Here is an 18,519-nt window from a genome sequence, read left to right as displayed (position 1 = left end):
ACACCATGGCAGAGACCTTTTTCTCAAGCTTGTTAGAATATCTAGAAGAATAGATGCAAGAAGTTATATTTTGAAGATGATACTGCGGACAGTGACATTGCCTTCTCTTGCACTCAACAAATTAATAATGACTTAAAGCTCTTGTCCAAAACCGTCCGCTTGAACAGAAGTGATATTACTAGTGAAGTCAAATAGAGCCTGCTAGAGCATGATTGGGTTAGACTCGATACTGACAGCTCAGTTAACATCAATGGAGTTGTAGCTTGTGGAGGCATTATCAGAGATGACAAAGGAAATTGGATCAAAGGATTTTTCAAATTCCTTGGATATCAACCTAGCACTTTAATTGAACTTACGAGAATCCTTGAAGGTCTCAACCTCTACTGGGATATGAAATTAAGCAAAGTCAATGTCTACACGAACTCGATGGAAGCTCTATCAATTATTAACAGCACATACTTTGGAAGTCACCCATTATCTAGCGTTATCAAAAAGATCAAGGAACTCACTATGAGAGACTGGATTGTTACCTTTGATCACGTCTACATAGAAGCTAATAGATGTGCAGATCTCTTAGTCCACCAATCGACACACGACACTTTTAAAGCTATGATTTTTTATGTTCCCCCGATTGACTGTACCAACCTCATAGTTTTAGATATGACTAGAATATAGTTCCTTTGCACAGCTTTTCCGTGGCCTTGTAATAAAAAAAAGGTATGGATCCCACATGTTTTTCTTATATCTTTATATACATTAATAATAATAATAATATAAACACCAAGGCCCTTTCCAGAAATGAATTCAGTGGCTTCCCCTCTTTTTTAATACATACACGCACACCAACATCCCTTCACCCTTTCTTTAATTTATATATATATATATATATATATATCAAACACACACAGAGTGACTATCCCCTTTTCTTCTTCTTCTTTTCTTTTATATAATAATAATATTATTATTATTTCTAAAAAAATTACAATTTAGGATTTGGATTTTATTTTAAATTAAATCAAATAATAATCCTCTAATTAAAATTATTTATCTCTAAATATTCCTTTAAAATTACTGATTTATTTTTTATTGGCTTAATTAATCTTGGGTTAATTTTTGGGATGCTACACTAATAGGGAATTTTAATGAACATTCTATGTAATTCGAATGAGGAGGGGTAGACAGAGATCTTCGTTTGACCTAGATCATTGTAGAAATTTTATTATTGACTATGATTTAGTTGATTTGGAGCTTAAAGGGGGTCATTTTACATGGGCTAATAACAAAGAGGGTCATGATTTCATTAGAGAAAAAATTGGATAGAGTTATTTTCAATACTCATAGTAGAGAAGTTTTCTCAAATGCTCAAGGTGGTGTGCTTGATGCTATTGGTTATGGTCATTTTCCAATTTTTGTTGATTTTAACTTTAAAGATTTGAAAGCTATTAAACCTTTTAGATTTGATGATAGATGTTTTTCCCCATCCTGATTTGGTGAAAATCATTGAGGAATAATGATAAAATCATTTCTAATTTTACGAACAATATTATCCAATTCTCAAATAAAAAATTGTTAGTTTGGAGTAAAAAGGAATTTGGGAATTGCTTGAGGTCGATTAATAAGTTGATAGGGAGGATTCACGATCTCCTGCATGGTGATGGAATGATAAAGTGGCCAAGAAAGTTTTTGATTTGAAAGTGGAAATCAATGATATATGGTAATAAGAGGAGTAGTATTGGGCGCAGAAATCCAAAACCCAATAGCTTAAATGTGGTGAAAAAAGCACTAATTTTTTTCATCTCTCTACCATTCAAAGAAGGAATTGTAATAAAATTACAAGGATTAAAAATGATGAAGGTATTTGGATTGACAAAGAGGAGGATGTTAATAATCAATTTGCATCTTTTTATCATCATCTCTTCTCTTATTCCGTTGCTTATAACTTTACTGATATGTTGGCTTTTGTGAATAAAGTTGTTAGTGATGAGATTAATGAATCTTTGATTAGATATCTCAAATGATGAGGTCAAGGCTACTATCTTTGGGCTTAGGGGTTCTGAATCCCCAAGACTAGATGATTTCACTGGAAACTTTTATTAAAAATATTGAGAGATCCTCAGTGAACAAATTACATTAGTAGATGCTCCAAGTAGTTATTTAGGTTTACCCATTCTCTGGGGTAGGTCTAAGGCAGAGGCTTTGAATTTTGTCATTGAAAAAGTTTGAAAGAAGACTCAATGATAGCAAGGGAACTTCATTTCTGAAGCAAGTCGTGAGGGTGGTAGAGCATCTTGGATTTGGAGAAGTATTCTTGAAGGTTGGTTAGAAGCACTACTACAAAATAAGTTTACAGGAGCGCTTCTTTTTTTACCTTAGGGAGCAATTCAAAAGCGCTCCTATATCGAGCGCTCCGAAATATACAGGAGCGCTTAAAAAAAAGCGCTCCTGTATGTACGCTATGCGGGAGTACTTTTCGAAAAGCGCTCCTGTAAGACTGTAACACACCAAAATTTTTTTTTAAATAATTTAACTCAACCATAGCTGGGTTACAGCCACCCAACACATTTTTATATCAATAATTTCAATATAAAATATTTTATAATTGGCTTCAACTTACACACTATAACATTTCAGATAAATTTTTTTTTTACCTCCCACATGCCATTAGGCTAAATCACATTTATCCATCCTTATACTCCCAACAAGTAAACTAAATCACATTTGTCCATCCTTATACTCCTAACAAGTAAAATAAGCAATTTAGTCAATTTTAAACACAAGCCAGTTATTTGGCCTTATAATCATGTCATTTTAACCAATCCAAAGTAAACCAAATATTAAAATTACAGTCATCCAAATTGTACCAAAAATAGAAATAGTTTGAAAGGCATGATTACATTTATATATTTATATAATTGACAATAAACAAAAAAGCCCTAATATTGGCAATATAACACATTATAAATCATAAATTAAATACCCAAAAGAGACAGTGGATTTATACCACTAAGCCTCTGGGACTCCTCCACGTGTCACTCGTGGCTCTTCTCTTGAAAATTGTTAACCACATAATGAGACTCAAAAGTCCCAGTAACCAAAGCCAATTTATGATAGTGTATACAAACAGTTAAGTGTGTGTTTACTAAGTGAGAATTAAAAATAATATAATTTCAATAAATATAAGAAATATTACAATACATACAAACAACCATCCTTATATCCCTCCATTAACCTCGAGCCGCAGCCCTCACTCGGTGCTAAATTACCAGGCCAAAGGTAGATTAGCCCGAGCCCTTACAAGCCACCTATTGAGCTCCAATAGGGGCGTACCACGTGGCACATAAATACAACAACAATAACAAGTCTCCCAACACTTCCCACAATAATTAAACAAATTCATAATAATATTGTACAATTATACAATATTACAAAATTCATAATTTTCTCAATAATCACCCAATTAACATGAAATAACACTAATCACAAATTAAAAGCATGGTTACCTTGTGGCTTTTTCAATAAATTATTCCTTACAATTTCTCTCCCACCACAATCTTCACCAATAATACAATCTACAAATAACATATTATTTATAAATATTAGTTTCAATTTTTGAAACTAATAAAATAATTCTAATAATAGAATTAAAAATATAACATAATTTCTAATCTCAATCTTAATACAAATCTAGAGTTAATACTATTAAGTAAAATTTTTAACTCCTCTTTTACTCATCAATAAACATTAATAATCTAAAAATCAAATTTTAAACTAATTTCTATTATCAAAATTTTTTTTTATTTCATAAATTCGTACCTAAAATACCTAAAAATTAAAAATTGAGTCTCTAGCTTAGAATCATAATCCTATAACCATAATAATTCATTTCTCATCCCAAATAATCATCTAAACCTCAATAAATCAATATATATTTTCAGATCTAGTTTAGAATTTGATCCATAAGCCACAAATTCAAATATCATCAACAAATTTATACTCTAGAACATTTATTATACTACTGACAACCTCAAAAACCATATTTATTCAACATAAATTCATCCCTCTTTCAGATTTTAAATTTTCTACCACTACAAACTCAGAAACTAAAGAAGAAGGATGACTAAGAAAAATTTTTAGAACACTTACTTAGTCTTGAAAAACTCAAAATCACACCCTAAATATCCTATTAAAAATTCTTACCTTAAAAACTCAGATCTCCTGCACCGGTGAAACTAGGCGTTCTCTCAGCCTCAGCTCGCGCACAGGGAAGAATGAAGAAACAAAGAAAACAGGTGAGTTTTTATAAAAATTCAGTGGGTCCCACATCTTTTTTTTATTATTTCTTCTCTCCTCTCTCCCTTTTTTTATTATTATAATATATATGTAATGATAGCACGCGGAAACGCCGAAAGTCTTCTTGTTCTTCTCGTTTTGTTGTTTTTTTTTTTTTGCCTTTTCTCTTTTTTTTTTAATAATAATAATAATTTAATAATATTATTTTTTTAATTATTTTTTAAATAATTTTTTTATTTTAATTTATAATTATATTCTAAGTTAGATTTAATAATTATCTCCTACTAATTTGCTTACCTCTAAATATTTTTTTTTTTAAATTTCTATTAACCCAAATTAACTATTAAAATTTAAATTGGGATGTTACAAAGACAGCTCCGATATATAAGGGCACACATCATACACGAGAGTGCTCTCTATAAGAGCTCTCCTGTATGCCGCCATACCAGAGCACTCTTTATAAAAGCGCTCCTGTATGCTGCCACCATATCGGAGCACTCTGTTAAAGAGTGCTATGATAAAGTTTGAAAGAAGACTCAATGATGGTAAGGGAACTTCCTTTCTGAAGCAGGTCATAAGGGTGGTAGAGCATTTTGGATTTGGAGTAGTATTCTTGAAGGTTAGTTAGTTGAGATAATATTTTTTCGAGCACTGGTAATGGCAAGAGTACCAAAATATGGCATGATTCATGGTTGCCTTCTCTTCCAAGGACAATAATGGATGCATTTTGGATAGACATGGAAAATGTGAAGCCTCTCCTACTTTGGAGGTAGAATTTTTGGTTATAGAGCAAGTTGTTGAGTTTGCTATTTAGAATGACCATGATGATGTTTGCTTTGAATCTAATTTAAAGGTTTTGATTAACTGCTAAAACTTATGGCCTACCCTTGTGGATTGGAGGTTCCTCTCCTCTTTTGAAAACTTCCTCTTTGTGAGGAACTTGTTATGGAACTACTTGTTCCTGTGGGTTCCTACGAAAGCTTCTCCAATAATGTTCAGTCTCATCATGGTAAGATTAACATTCAATCTACATATTGGCTTCAAAATTTTCTATTGAAAAAAAAAATATAATTTTGGCTCCCCACATTTTAGTCAAATTTTGCTATAGATCTTTACATTTTTTTTAGTGTTCTAGATCTCTACACTTTTATTTTTTGGTGTTCTAAAAGAACAAAGTATAAGGACCCAAAGTTATATTTTTTCCTTTCTATTTCTAGATTTATTTAATACGTTGGATTTTTTTCCCTAAAATGAACCACATTTAAATAATCTATTGTATTATAATATAATGGTGTTATAAAAACTCATTTCATAGATTCATTAAATCAATTAGTCCAACAGGGTGTCTATATGTACGCATGCATTCCATGGCAAGTCTTGCGTGATTTATTTAGTATATCTGATCAAATTAAATAATTTTCCCTCTCTTATTCCATCGCCTCCATCGTTCGCAAAGTATACATGCTAAATTGCTGTATCATTTATTGAAGAATAACACGTAACATGTTTATTATAAAAAGTAAAAAAGCTTAATATAACTCTAACAGGAAAAACTCATGGTTGTTTGTCTTTTATTTTTAACTTTATAAAAAAATCATTTGAATAAATTTTTTGCATTTAAATATTTTCATAATTTCATTTGGTTTTTAAAAATAAAAATAAAATATTTTAATTTTTCTTTATTTTTTTAAAAAAACGGATGACATTTGATTTTTGGTAACTACTGTTAACTAAAACTAACCATTATGATAAACCATCGTCATTAATTATATGTCAATAGATTTTTTAATTATAAATTTATTTTTAAATTAATATAATTAAATATATTTTATTTTTTTATTGTATTTTGAAAGATAATTTTAAAAATTGATCTAGAAAATAGTTTTTAAAAATAAAATTTGGACTTTTTGAAGTAAAAATTAGTTAATATTGAAGTTTCAGTGTGAAAGGACAGAGGAAGCCTTGGATCTAGTCCAAGCCGCAGAACCTTCATTGGCTGTGTCCCCACATGCACCAGCAATGTGAGGCCACCTGTTGAGTTGGTTCGGCCTGGGTCAATACGTAGTACCAATCACCGCTCTTGAAGCAGATCACGCGCCATGGACCATGGTCTTATGATAAAATGCCCAATCAGCTTCTAGATGGCTTGTGATGTCGCAGCTTCTCTTTCCCTCGTTGACTCTTTATGCCTGTTCACACCAAACCACCGATTTCCCTCTTTTTAACTTGCGAATAAAAGAAAATCCCTCTGGTTTAATTCTAAGCACCTGCTTGCAAAAAGGCCCGCACCTTGTTTCCTGGCAAAATAGTAGGTTTCTTGTGTTTGTTGAACTTTTCACAATCATTTGCGACCGAATTGGCATGGTCTAAAATTTCTTAGATTTGAATATTTCAAAAGGAGACTTTGCACTCACCATGATAGGGCCCAGCACTCATGTATCATATGTCAAGTGAAGTTAAACGAAACTCAAGTATTGGCTGTTGCTTTTCGCAACTCCGACGCTTTCCTACAGCAGAAACTGAGTTCATTATTATGTGGCAATATGGAATCTGCGAATAAAATATCACGCGGTTTGTGTTATTGAGATCTCTACTACACACTTTAGATTTTCCGCCATGACTTTATTCTTTTCAAGGGAGAATCACATTTAGAGATATGATAAGAACTTATTCACAAACAATAATCAATATATAATAAATTATTATTAAAATAATAATATAATTTTTTTTTTAAATAAGATTTATTATTAGTTTTTATCTGTAAATAAGTTTATTCCCAATATGTTTGATGTGATTATCCCTCTTTTTATTGTATGTTTATTAAATCGATAGTAATTTTATTTGAGATACAGGATCAGATATTAAATGTTAATATTTTTTTAACAAAAATTCAAACTTGAATTTATCACATTATAAGATATTAATCTTTTTTACTAGGCACAATTATCATTATTAGAATATCACTTTACTTGATTGAATATATATTTCCTTCTTTCAAATAAAAAAAAGTCAAGGCATTCCTCTCCTTATGGATGGATGGAATTTAATATATATATATATATATATATATATATACCGCCTTAGAAGTTCTAATAATCGTTGAAGTAAATGTATTCCATTGGCAAATTTGGCTCACATTTCTTTTTGTAAATTTACCCCTCATTTAAAATTGTTGAAGTAAATTGAGGCACAACAAGAAACACAATCATTGCTTTGGATTTCTAATTAACAAAATTTATAATATAAAATAGAATTATTTCCCAGAAAAATAAAATATATATTATGAAACTAATGATATAAGTCAAAATTAAGAAGCTCGAATTGAGCTGCTGTTAGTTATTAGATCGATGGGCTTTTGAAATGAGAGCAACATGCAAATTGAGAAATCCTTAATATATAATTAACAACAACAGCCACAGAGGAGAACATATTAGATTGGAATAAATAATGGGCATGGTGTTTGCTAGCTACTTAAACTTTCAAAAAGTATTAAAAAACAAGGGAGGGATCTAGGAAGCTGTCAATTCATTTCAATGCTGAAACTTGAAAGGGGCAGATGGTGCAACGTGTCGGATCATCGAATCATCAGTGTTTCACGTGGCGGGATTTTTTTTTTGTTAATTAACAAATGTTCAAATTGAACTACCAATCAACCATTAACCCCCATGTGTTAATTAAATAATACCAAACACATAAGTTAACGCGTACATGGGTTTTGATTACACTAGCTCCTACCTAAGATACAACTTACAAGTAAATAAGACAATACGTAGAAAAAATCCCTTTTAAGAAATTGATCATCGATCAATTTATATAACGTTAAATCATTCCAAAAAATACGTTTTGATGAAGTTATTTTTATAAAAAAAGGTAAATATAAACTATACGATCTAAGACAGATTAAAGTTTAAACTACAGTATCTAAAAATGATTAATGAGCCGTGTATTTTATTTTATTTTTTATTCAGTAAATAAGGAATAATTCAAGTCACTAAGCATGCTGTTTGTTCGATAGTGTTCCGTGTCCCTGGCAGGAGCAAATCCATGGTAAAGTTGGATGTGTAAGGTGGGAAGGCACAACAAAATAGCAGCTGAGGTCTGAGGATACCACTCAAAAACAAACCCCAAAAAAAAGGCCGATGATGACGATAGCAGACGTCGGCGGCAAACGTCACAGGTTTGTCTCATCAAGAGACAACCACTCGGGAACTTGGAAATGCAGAAACAATACCGACGCGTAAGGAGGTTTCTGATTTTGAAGATTCCTTGGTCTTCGTTTCCCCCCATGTTCCCTTCCCTCACTCCCACTCTCTCTCCCCATTTTTTTTCCCCCTGTAAATTGTGAAGGGTCAATCAGAAGGAAGCTTTGTGCATAGAAGTGGTCAGCAATTAGACTTCCAATCCTCATCCTTTGAACCCCATTCTTCCTATGACCAAAGACTAGTCTTCCCAACCCCTTTTGAAATTCAACTCTCCCATTTTCTCAGTCAAAATTTCCTCCTCCCTCTTCATTCACTCTCTCTCCCCCTTTCAAAACCAAACTCCCCCTTCCTTAAAATCTCACTTGCAGACTCTCACACTCACCTTCATTCTCCACCTTAATGTTGCTATAATCTTTTTGAGTCGTCTTGACACTCGCACAAAAACTCTGATATCAGGTTCATTTTCTCCCATGCTGTGCTTATACAGCATAAACCTCAACTTTATCTTTCGTTTGTCTTAACCATCTCCTATCGATGCCTCCTCCCAAATATCAAAACCCAATGTCACATATTTGGCAATAACGCATGTCGTAGGTATCATTCGGCTCTGTCTCTGTTCATCCCCTGTTTTGGCCTTCTCTCTGACATGTGCCTGCAAAAGCTCTGAGTCTGACGACGTTCAAATTGTTCCAACGAAGCTTCCACCAATCATTTGGGGTATTAAGTCAATCGCTGCATACAAGTCAGGTCTGGCTAGGGCTGGGGTGTTTCATGGACAAGGTCAACATGAGAGAGTGGGAGAGCAAACTTATCAATGAACTGGTACAAGGTAGGGAGCTGGCAAGGCGACTCCAGATGTGCCTTCATGCGCCGTCTTCGCCCCAAGAAACCCAAGAGTTCTTGATCCAGAGAATCATAGCTGCATTTGAAAAGGCACTTGCAACGCTAAACTGGAACGGTGGGTCGTCGGTGGGAGAGGCATCACACGCCGTACAGGTTGGAATCCGAACTTGTGAGTCACCACCTTTGAGTGGAAGTCCTCGCAGCGAAGACTCTGAAAGGGATTTCCAAGATCAAAATGCCTCCAAAAAGAGGTACATATATACATACATATACATATGGAATGTTAACACGCGTCTCTCTCCAAGTTACACATCATTAAAGACCTAAAGAAATGCCGTAGTGTTGTTAATGTTTTCTGATATATATATATATATATATATGAATTTTTTTCTTGTATCAATCGCAGAAGAAGCATGCCGAGGTGGACAAAACAGATCACAGTTAGCCCAGGGATGGGAGTGGAAGGGACTCTTGATGATGGATATAGTTGGAGAAAATATGGCCAGAAAGAGATTCTGGGAGCCAAGTTTCCTAGGTGTGTGAGCGTATATTTATATATAGCACCAAGTTTAGGAAGAAGCTTAGTTTTTTATCACCTATAAATGGGTCATTTGTGGCTAACAATACTACTACTTTTGGTGCAAATGCAGAGGCTATTACAGATGCACCCATAGAAATGTTCAAGGATGCTTGGCCACGAAGCAAGTGCAAAGATCGGACGAAAACCCCAACGTATTCGAAATCACTTACAGAGGAAAGCACACCTGTGCACAGTCGTCCAATGTGGTCCCTCCATCTGGCACTCAAGAAAGCCTTGAACTGAATCCCAGCGCCGCAGATCCTCAGCAACAATCACAAGAACAGCTACTTCTGAACCTTCGAGCTGGGCTGAGGGTCCAAACCGAGAATCTAGATGTCCCCGATCCGGAGCAATCATCATTCACTTCCCTTATTTTTCCTTCAGCCTCCTCCATCATGAATAACGAAAACCAGATGTTTACAAGCTCCATGCTCGAAAACAATTTTGCCGAGAACGTTACTCCTGATCCTTCCTATATGTCCCCAGCCACATCAGGAATAACATACTACTCAGTGTCCCCAAGTGGAGTCAATAACGTGTTGGCTGAGATGCCAAGCATGGCAACTTCTGGGTCTGAGATCAACGACATAATCTCGGCCGTTACTTCGGCCGCAAACTCTCCCATAGTTGGTTTAGACCTTCCATTTGACCAGTCCGGATATGACGGACTCAACTTCACCTTTGATAACCAGCGATTCTTCTAATTTCATTTTCCTATCCAGAATAACCAATTCGTAGCAGAAAAATGTAGAATAAGCACATGTTAGAAGGCAGCAGGCGTTGTATTTGGTTCTAGAAGGAAGAGAACAATAATATTTCTCTACATATACATATTCCTAACTTCTTGTGCCACGAAAATGGGCCAGTCAAAATCATGTTTAGCTTTCCTATAGCCGTTTGATTGAATCATTTAGTTCAATGGAGAGCTTTTTCTTGTTCGTCGCCTTGTCGATCAGTAGCTAACGCATAACGGTTATACAATTGGCTTTCATATATGTTTCTACGAGGAAGAGTGAGCCCGCGATGCATTAACTATGTTTCCAAGTTCCAACAATGGATCATATCTATGACAAAGAATATTCAATTTTAGTTTTGGACCAGACAGCTTTAACGATGTAGATCGTTCTTTCCGGAAGTTGCTGCATTCGGAGAGAATTGAACGTACTTATGGAACTGCATTTTAATCGGAGTTCGTCCTGGAAAGAATGAGAGGTGGCCCATATCGACCCATTAAGCAATAAGTGTTAGAAAAGCTAATAAAGCAGGAGGCCCACTTTTGACATGGTCCAAGATTTTACACGTCTCTGACCCAAAATACTCTTCAACAATGTGGGCTAACATCAAGTCTCAATAGTCCAGACTCTTCCTCATCGTGTAACTGGGTTCAGATCCTCCTACCAAATTCATATTTATTATCCAACCCCAAGAAAGTGACAAATTTTGTAGATTTTAATTTGATGAATAATGGTCAGATTAGTCTGGACAGGTGATGGTAATATCCCTAGATCTTCCAGAATATTAGACTCCGGACAATGAAATAAAAAAAAAATAATTTGGTGGATAGTTTTGTGTTGATGGAGGAAGCTACTTTATGAGCAACATTAAAGTTTCAAGAAATTCTCCCATTGTAAATTGAAGCGAAACTTTTTCTGGACATGACTATTATTATTCCCCGTTCACTTCAAACTGCTGAGGACTCGTGTCTCTTTTATTTCACAAACCCTGTGATGTGGTGGAAATAGCTTCGCTGAGGCGGTGAAATTATTTAATTTGCTGACTACATATCTTTTGCTCCTCAGAAATTAATCTTCTTTAATTCATAATGAAATGACCGAACATGGCATAACATAGTCAATGGTGAAAATTAGGCTTGTGGGTCTTCCAAAATGAGGACCATTTCCCTGACGTAGCTTTCTCAAACATTTTGATGGAGAAATATGGCGGGCCATTTTAAAAGGGACTCCATATATATTTAGATGTTTGTCTTGGGGAGAGATAGTGACGGAGATCCAGCATTTATTCTATTGATGAAAAGAATAGAAGGTGGGTCTTGTTGAACAAATATTGTTTGTAAAATGGTAGTTGTGTACGCGTACAATTGAAGGAGTATTTATTAATATAGTTGGACCATTCTGAGAATGGTTGTTTTTTTGCCCCCTCCTTTCCATATTCTTTAAATTGACGAAATTGATGAGTGTATATACAAATATAAATATACCAACGTACACTACGATTGTTAGGTTAGGGAGTAGGTATCAAAATACAAAGATCCATATTTTGATCCTTAAAAGTACTTGAAAAGACAAACCCGTAACTTTTGTCCAATATTCTTGTATTAAAACAAATTTTATGAATACAAATATTTAGCTCATCCTCAAGAGTGATGTGGCAGTAGTGGCAAATACAAGCTCAACAAAGTTCAAGGCTTTCATTTTGGAAGACACGACCAATTTTTTTATTTGACGGAGCGATCCTCATGAATTTTTGCTAAAATGAATAGAATATGCTTCCATCTCTTGTGGAAATGAAATCAAAATCAAATTCACAAACTAAATTTCAAACTTGACAGCAGTCAACTACAGGAACTATATCTAACACACCTCTTGACCAATTTCAAGAGACAATTAAGAGAAATGCTAGAGGTTGTGCGCAGCTCTCTTGTATATATGCACTACATTTGATCCAACGAGAGGATGTGACTATAATGTATAATATTAAACACAAACTCCTTAAACAATATTAAATAAATTTTAAATACCTGAAAAAAGATATTTTCACATTATTTTTAAAATTTATTTAGTAATATTTAACGAGTTTGTATCTAGTTGTGTGTTACCTTACTTCCCTTAAGAAGTCACGAGAAAAAGCCCAGTTATGGTAATATATGTGGCGAGAAAGTGTGCTGGACTTGTTGAGCCAGATCCTCGGCGCTGAGTTGACATTCGACTCCAATCTGTATAATAATCAATATTCATAATTAGTAGACCGAGATAATGGACACATCAATATACACAAATAGCATACTCAATCATGCATTACACATGGTGAGTTGATTATTATGCAGAAAAGTTTGGTGAGTTGAATTCTGCATCAGTGTTTAAATCACGACTTGTATAGCTGTCAAAATGATCGTTTCTGGCTAAAATCTATATGGTTTACTCAAAATAAAGACAACGCCTGCAAGATGTCATCACAATTCCTGAAACCCCAGACACACGCGGTGAATAATACATAATATACTGTTCAGTGTTCAGTAATCAGTGTGCCTTGATAATGTACTGCGCAGTTTCGGTACTGGCACTGTCAAAATAATTCACCGTTACTATTATTACCATGTGTCAACCAATATCTTGTGTCGCTTTAATTCAAAGGCCAATTAACAAGTACGTATTTTTCATTACATGTTATATTTTGAACACAGAACATTATAGATATGTGTGTATGTACTTATGCATATATTTGCAAGGAAAAAAGATATATTAGATAGAGCAAGAGTATGGAGTTAGATTAATTATACACGTACCTTGATGGTGAAAGAGTTAAGCACGCTTTCATCAGCAGAAGTGATGCTGATCTGAAGGATTTCGAGGGCCAGATCTTCAAGAGCGGAGATGATTTTTAAAGCTTGACCTGGGATCGGAGGGGACAAGGTTTTTAAGAGGACGTGGGGCCCCGAGAACTTAACCTCGACGTCGGCGATGGGGGAGTTGGCGACGAGCTTAGAGTTGGCGACGAGCTCGTTGAGATTGTCTTTGAAGGAGGAAGAAGCAGAAGATGTGGGAGACGGTTCGAGAGAGTTGGAGAGTCTGGGTTGGGGCTTGTAGGGGCTACCTGACTGTGGCGTGCCCGGGCTAATGGGTAGGTTTAGCCTAGGGCTCACCGGTGCAATCACTCTCGGAGAAAGCCTTGGGCTTGACACGAGCCTAGGGCTCAGAACTTCGTTGTACGCTTTTCTCTGTTTCTTGGCCTCCAGGGATTGCAGAAGCTGCTGCAACTCGTTGATGTACTCTACCACTCCTCCTATTATTGATGCTTGATCACCCTGATTAACAACCCATGCATATATGTATGGAAGGATCGTAAGTTATTTACTTCACAATTGAACGTTATTTTTGGAAGAAAGCGAAGCATGCATTGTATTAATCCTGGTGCAAAAGCTAAGTTAGCAAGTTGTTGGTGAGAGTTGAAACAAGACTCACTCGTTTGACATAGAAACAGGGCATGAGGGACCTCAGGACGGACAAGTGCTCGTTCATTTGCTTTCTTCGGTTTCGCTCCACAGTGATATGAGATATCTTAGGTTCTTCAGATGATGACTCCGAAAGCTTCTGTCTCTTGGTTTTGGTTGAAGCTTGAAGCTGAGTTAGTGAGTCGTCATCGGGTTCAAGAGTGCTTGTGGTTTCTTTGTTCTGTTTCGAGGTAACGGCGGCAAGGGATTTGTCGGCGGGAGGAAAATTGGTGAAGTCCTCTAAGGAGTCCAAAATAGCAAGCAGATCGTCTCCAGACAAGTCCAAGTCTTTATCTTCAAAAATATCAGAGAAGCCGTCGTCCATGATCTCAGGCTCTTTGGAGTCTCAGTTTTCTCTTCTGGGAAAGCTGTGGAAGGAAAGGACTGAGGAATGGGGATTGTCAAGATTAAGAGAAAGGGCTGATAACAAGGGAGTAAATGAGATGTCACTTTCACGCTAATCGGCAAGGGTGTGCCGCACTGAATCCCATGGAATTTCGGTGCAGAGAGCAAACAGAAGCAGTATCGGACTACGGGCAGAGTAAAAAACAAAGGAAGTAATTAAAGAAATGACTCATCTCAGCGAGAGCCGTTAGAGATGGAGGGAGAGGGAGATGAGGCAACATTAGAAGAGAGAGGAGTTCTACATGAGAGACTGAGAAGGGAATACGTTTGATGATATCGTAAATTAAATGAGAAGTGGAGGAAGTTAGTGTTGATGTTGAGTGTGTGCATATATATATATATATATATAAATGGATGACTGTGTATCACGGCGTGTTTAATTTGTTGCTTTGCATTCAAGATATCAACATCATCACCAATGGCAATGACCATTCTTTTGTCAGGACAGAGAGATGGTTGTGAAGCAACACACACCATTTCATTAATATCCCTTCTTTGATCCTTTAGTCTCTGTTAACATTAGTTGTGAATGAAGTCATGAAGATGGTATTAATCAGAAAGATAAATAATTAAGTCAAAAGCAGTTGTATATAAGACCTATATATATCTCGCAATCAGGTATAAAGTTCACTACTGTATATGAAGTTTCATCATTGAGTATTAAATTTAGATAATCATTAATGAATAGAATATTCAAAATTGAATACACGCACACATTTACACACATACGTACGTTATATAGTTAATACTGCCGGGGGATGTCATGAATATCTCAAGGGGATGAAATGGGGTAATTTGTGTGTGCCCACTCAAATTAAATATTTACACTGAACCTATTATCATTCTTATCTTTACTCCTCATCCCCTTAGCCTAGCTCTTCTTCGTACCTCCACTCTTTAATTACCTCATGTACTCAAAGTCTCAAACTATTCCTTCTTGCCTGATTTATACAAGATATATAACAAGTTAAGTTTTGGCCACCACCCAGAGCTAGCTTAAATAATGATAAGAATAGGGTGAAATTTTAATAGAGGTCCAAAATTCCAAACCGTTTTTATGCATTAAAAAACCAAGAACAAAAATAAGGGGGCTTCTCTATTTATGAAAATTAGAGATAGTTATTTGCCTCTGGTTTTATTGGAAACTCGTGAATTTGTTAATTCACACATAAGTACTCGAATTTTAAATAATCTGAAGTGGTGGCGGCAGCTATAGCAGTACTAGGCCCGCATATGTGGGGAACATTATGAAATAATTTACCCAATTATTCTATTCAGACTGCAATATAAATCTTATTCCCTCTGTTTCAAGATATGAGCAGCTTTTAAAAAAAAATTAGTATACAAATAAATTCTTTATTCTCATAAGAATATACTCCTTTCGTTCAAAAATATAAAATATTTTTTTAGAAATTGAATGTGAAAAAATATAAAATATTTTTAATTTTTTAAGATATAATCATTGCCTTTTTTAAAAAGTATTCCTATTAATAGTGACTTTATATTTATTACAAGTTGTTTAATAAAAATAAATATAAAAAAATAGAATTAGTTTAAAAGTAAATAACTACTTTATTGAAAGGTAAGATTCGATTAAAAATGCTTTATATTTTTTAACGAAAGGAGTATATTATTTTTTTTTTACTTTTAGTTTAAATTATCAAAGTACTTCATAATGAGTGAGAGATTCACTTACACAAATATCTAAGTTAATAAATACAAGAGGTAAAATAGTAAAAAAAAATTTCATATATAATAGGTTATTTATATTTTGAACCAAAGTTAACTAAAGAAAAATACTTCTATATATTTTGAATTGAATGAAAAAGTTAATTAAGTCACGATTTATAAATAAGGTTAGTTGCAATTTTCAGTTTTTAAAACTGTCTGCATTTTTTCATTCATACTATCATTAAATATCTTATATAAAAGTTTTGATAATAATTAATAAAATTTTAATACATGATTTTTAAAAAAATAATAAATAAAGTAGAGTATAATTGGAAAAGAAAAATATAAAAATTATGTAATAATTTATATTTTGAATTAAAATTATTTTTAAAAAATATCTTACATTACCATTCAAACAAAATACAGCATCGAATGTGGGCACGCAAAAAAGAGCAATAATAATCAATGTATAGGAGGAACTACATGTGTCTGCCATGAAGATTTCAGAAATCTGTGTAGTCCCATCAGACCCAGATGTATATAGAAGCTGCCAGCGACGACAGTTGGAAGAATTTTCATGAGAAGTTAAGTTACCCTCTTTGCAGGGAATGAAACCAGAAACAAAGGCAGAGCATCAGTATCACTGCTAAAGTGAAAAACCGTTATAGAAACAAGGCCAAAATGGGAAGATCGGTGTTGTGCCCGTGAAATGATGCAATATAATTACCCCCAGGCTGCTCCTTTTCCCATCCTATGTCCTTTCTTCTTGTTATGTCTATACATATCAAAGTTTTAATTAATGATAACAAAGTCACTTCCTTTTCGGCTTTATCACTTGTATCGCCCATCCATTTCAAATTTACGACTTACCAGGTGCATCGGACGAGTTCTGGCTGATTTAATGGTTAAAAAAATGGAGGACGGTGGAGGAAGCAATGAAGAGGACAAAATGAACAAATATGATCGTTGATGAGATACAGGAAAGAAATAAATGTGGGGATGACAGGACAAAGCAGAGGGTAGCTAGCTATAACGATTAGGACAGAGCTAAAGTTCTGCAACTTGTCTCCTTCCTCTGCAGCTCCCATATAATATTAATCGACGACGTCTGCTTTCATTATTGTTTACTCCCTCCTGTCTACATTATAGACATGTTTTTTCAGCTCACCTTAAATCAAAATATAAAATACTTGTTAGGTTTTGATTTCTTTTATTTTTACTTTTATATTTATTAACTTAATTTATTATATAATATTTATTATATTTTTTCACTTTTTAAGCTGGTTAAAACTTTAGTAGTTTATAAAAAAATCACACTTTTTTATACTATAATACTTCATTTAAAATATTATCTTTCTCATTTAATTTATTACTGACAAGTGAGTAAAAGGGTAAAAAGAAAAACTGGTAATATTTGTAACTGAAAATGAAAATATAATTAAAAATTATAATTAAAAATATTTTATATTTTAAATCACATAAAATATTCTAAAAAGATTAAAGGCAGGCTTTCAATACAGAGGCACGACATCTCCGTGTCCTCAATGATCCCTCGTTTCAGTTTCTGTCAAAGTCAATCACCAGATATGTGCGTACACACACCTATAAATCACGCACGCACGCAAGTATGACTGTATACAATTTATAAATGTACAAAACACATACAGACAGACCCTCCCCCTCCCTCCCTCCCTCTCTCTCTCTCTCTCTGGGTGAATGAGGGGTCACTGGCGTGGCAGGTGGGTGGTACGAGTGTGTGACAAATAGGTCAGCAGTAATTGCTAGTTTGAGCTGGAGAATGCGTTTCATTAAAGCGATTTTCTTCTCTGGTTTCGTTCTCGGGACTTTCCTCTCCAAATGCATCCAATTTTCCCCTCTCATGCGTCAATTTCCACATCTACCTCTCCCTCAACAAACGTCTCTCTCTTCTCCCCCCTCCCCCAAAAAAAAAAAAAATGCTTAACAGCTAACAACATGCCGCATTTCCCAAACCAGCTTAAGAGAACAGTAAGGGGGCTTGATTCACCGGTCCTCATTCCTCAACTGGGTGATGTGTATGAGGTATAAACGACACACATCTTGCTCCGAAGTGCGTGCACTGAACATATGATATTTAGAGGATTCTTACCAAGTTTCAAAGATTTAACTTGCTGAAACTGGGCGTTAGGCTACAAGCATCGTTGTCTTCTAGCTAGGTTATAGCTAACAACATTCGACTCTTAAATCATCGACGTCATGGTGCATGGCTTCCCTCTCGTTTCTCTCTCTCTCTCTCTCTCTCTCTCTCTCTCTCTATGTGC

General features: G+C 34.7%; 2 protein-coding genes across 2 annotated transcripts; one reads left to right on the top strand and one right to left on the bottom strand.

Moving 5' to 3' along the window:
- Positions 1 to 8,844: 8,844 nt before the first annotated feature.
- Positions 8,845 to 11,692, top strand: LOC129303797 (probable WRKY transcription factor 53). The gene is made up of 3 exons (XM_054943318.1): positions 8,845 to 9,586; positions 9,742 to 9,870; positions 9,986 to 11,692. Exons 1-3 carry the CDS (start codon positions 9,264 to 9,266, stop codon positions 10,617 to 10,619), a joined length of 1,086 nt encoding a protein of 361 aa, XP_054799293.1. The 5' UTR covers positions 8,845 to 9,263; the 3' UTR covers positions 10,620 to 11,692.
- Positions 11,693 to 12,403: 711 nt separating this feature from the next.
- LOC129301618 (transcription factor SPEECHLESS-like) lies at positions 12,404 to 14,801 on the bottom strand. The gene is made up of 3 exons (XM_054940173.1): positions 14,115 to 14,801; positions 13,439 to 13,957; positions 12,404 to 12,868 (listed from the first exon to the last, which is right to left on the bottom strand). The coding sequence occupies exons 1-3, from the start codon at positions 14,466 to 14,468 to the stop codon at positions 12,788 to 12,790; spliced, it is 954 nt and encodes a 317-aa protein (XP_054796148.1). The 5' UTR covers positions 14,469 to 14,801; the 3' UTR covers positions 12,404 to 12,787.
- Between the last annotated feature and the right edge of the window lie 3,718 nt (positions 14,802 to 18,519).

Source organism: Prosopis cineraria, unplaced genomic scaffold (genome assembly GCF_029017545.1).
Source record: "Prosopis cineraria cultivar Desert tree isolate PC_DT_omini unplaced genomic scaffold, ASM2901754v1 PC2, whole genome shotgun sequence".
Taxonomy (NCBI): Eukaryota; Viridiplantae; Streptophyta; class Magnoliopsida; order Fabales; family Fabaceae; genus Prosopis; species Prosopis cineraria.
The sequence above is the reverse complement of the archived record's forward strand: the minus strand, read 5'-3'. Positions and strand labels throughout refer to the sequence as shown.

What these genes read in the sequence shown, in the direction of transcription:
- LOC129303797 (XM_054943318.1), top strand. Translation starts at nt 9,264, where the DNA reads ATGGACAAGGTCAACATGAGAGAGTGGGAGAGCAAACTTATCAATGAA. An exon ending in CAAAATGCCTCCAAAAAGAG is followed by an intron (nt 9,587 to 9,741) that starts GTACATATATAC and finishes TATCAATCGCAG; the next exon opens with AAGAAGCATGCCGAGGTGGA. An exon ending in CTGGGAGCCAAGTTTCCTAG is followed by an intron (nt 9,871 to 9,985) that starts GTGTGTGAGCGT and finishes GTGCAAATGCAG; the next exon opens with AGGCTATTACAGATGCACCC.
- LOC129301618 (XM_054940173.1), bottom strand. Translation starts at nt 14,468, where the DNA reads ATGGACGACGGCTTCTCTGATATTTTTGAAGATAAAGACTTGGACTTG. An exon ending in CCTGTTTCTATGTCAAACGA is followed by an intron (nt 13,958 to 14,114) that starts GTGAGTCTTGTT and finishes GTTGTTAATCAG; the next exon opens with GGTGATCAAGCATCAATAAT. An exon ending in TTAACTCTTTCACCATCAAG is followed by an intron (nt 12,869 to 13,438) that starts GTACGTGTATAA and finishes ATTATTATACAG; the next exon opens with ATTGGAGTCGAATGTCAACT.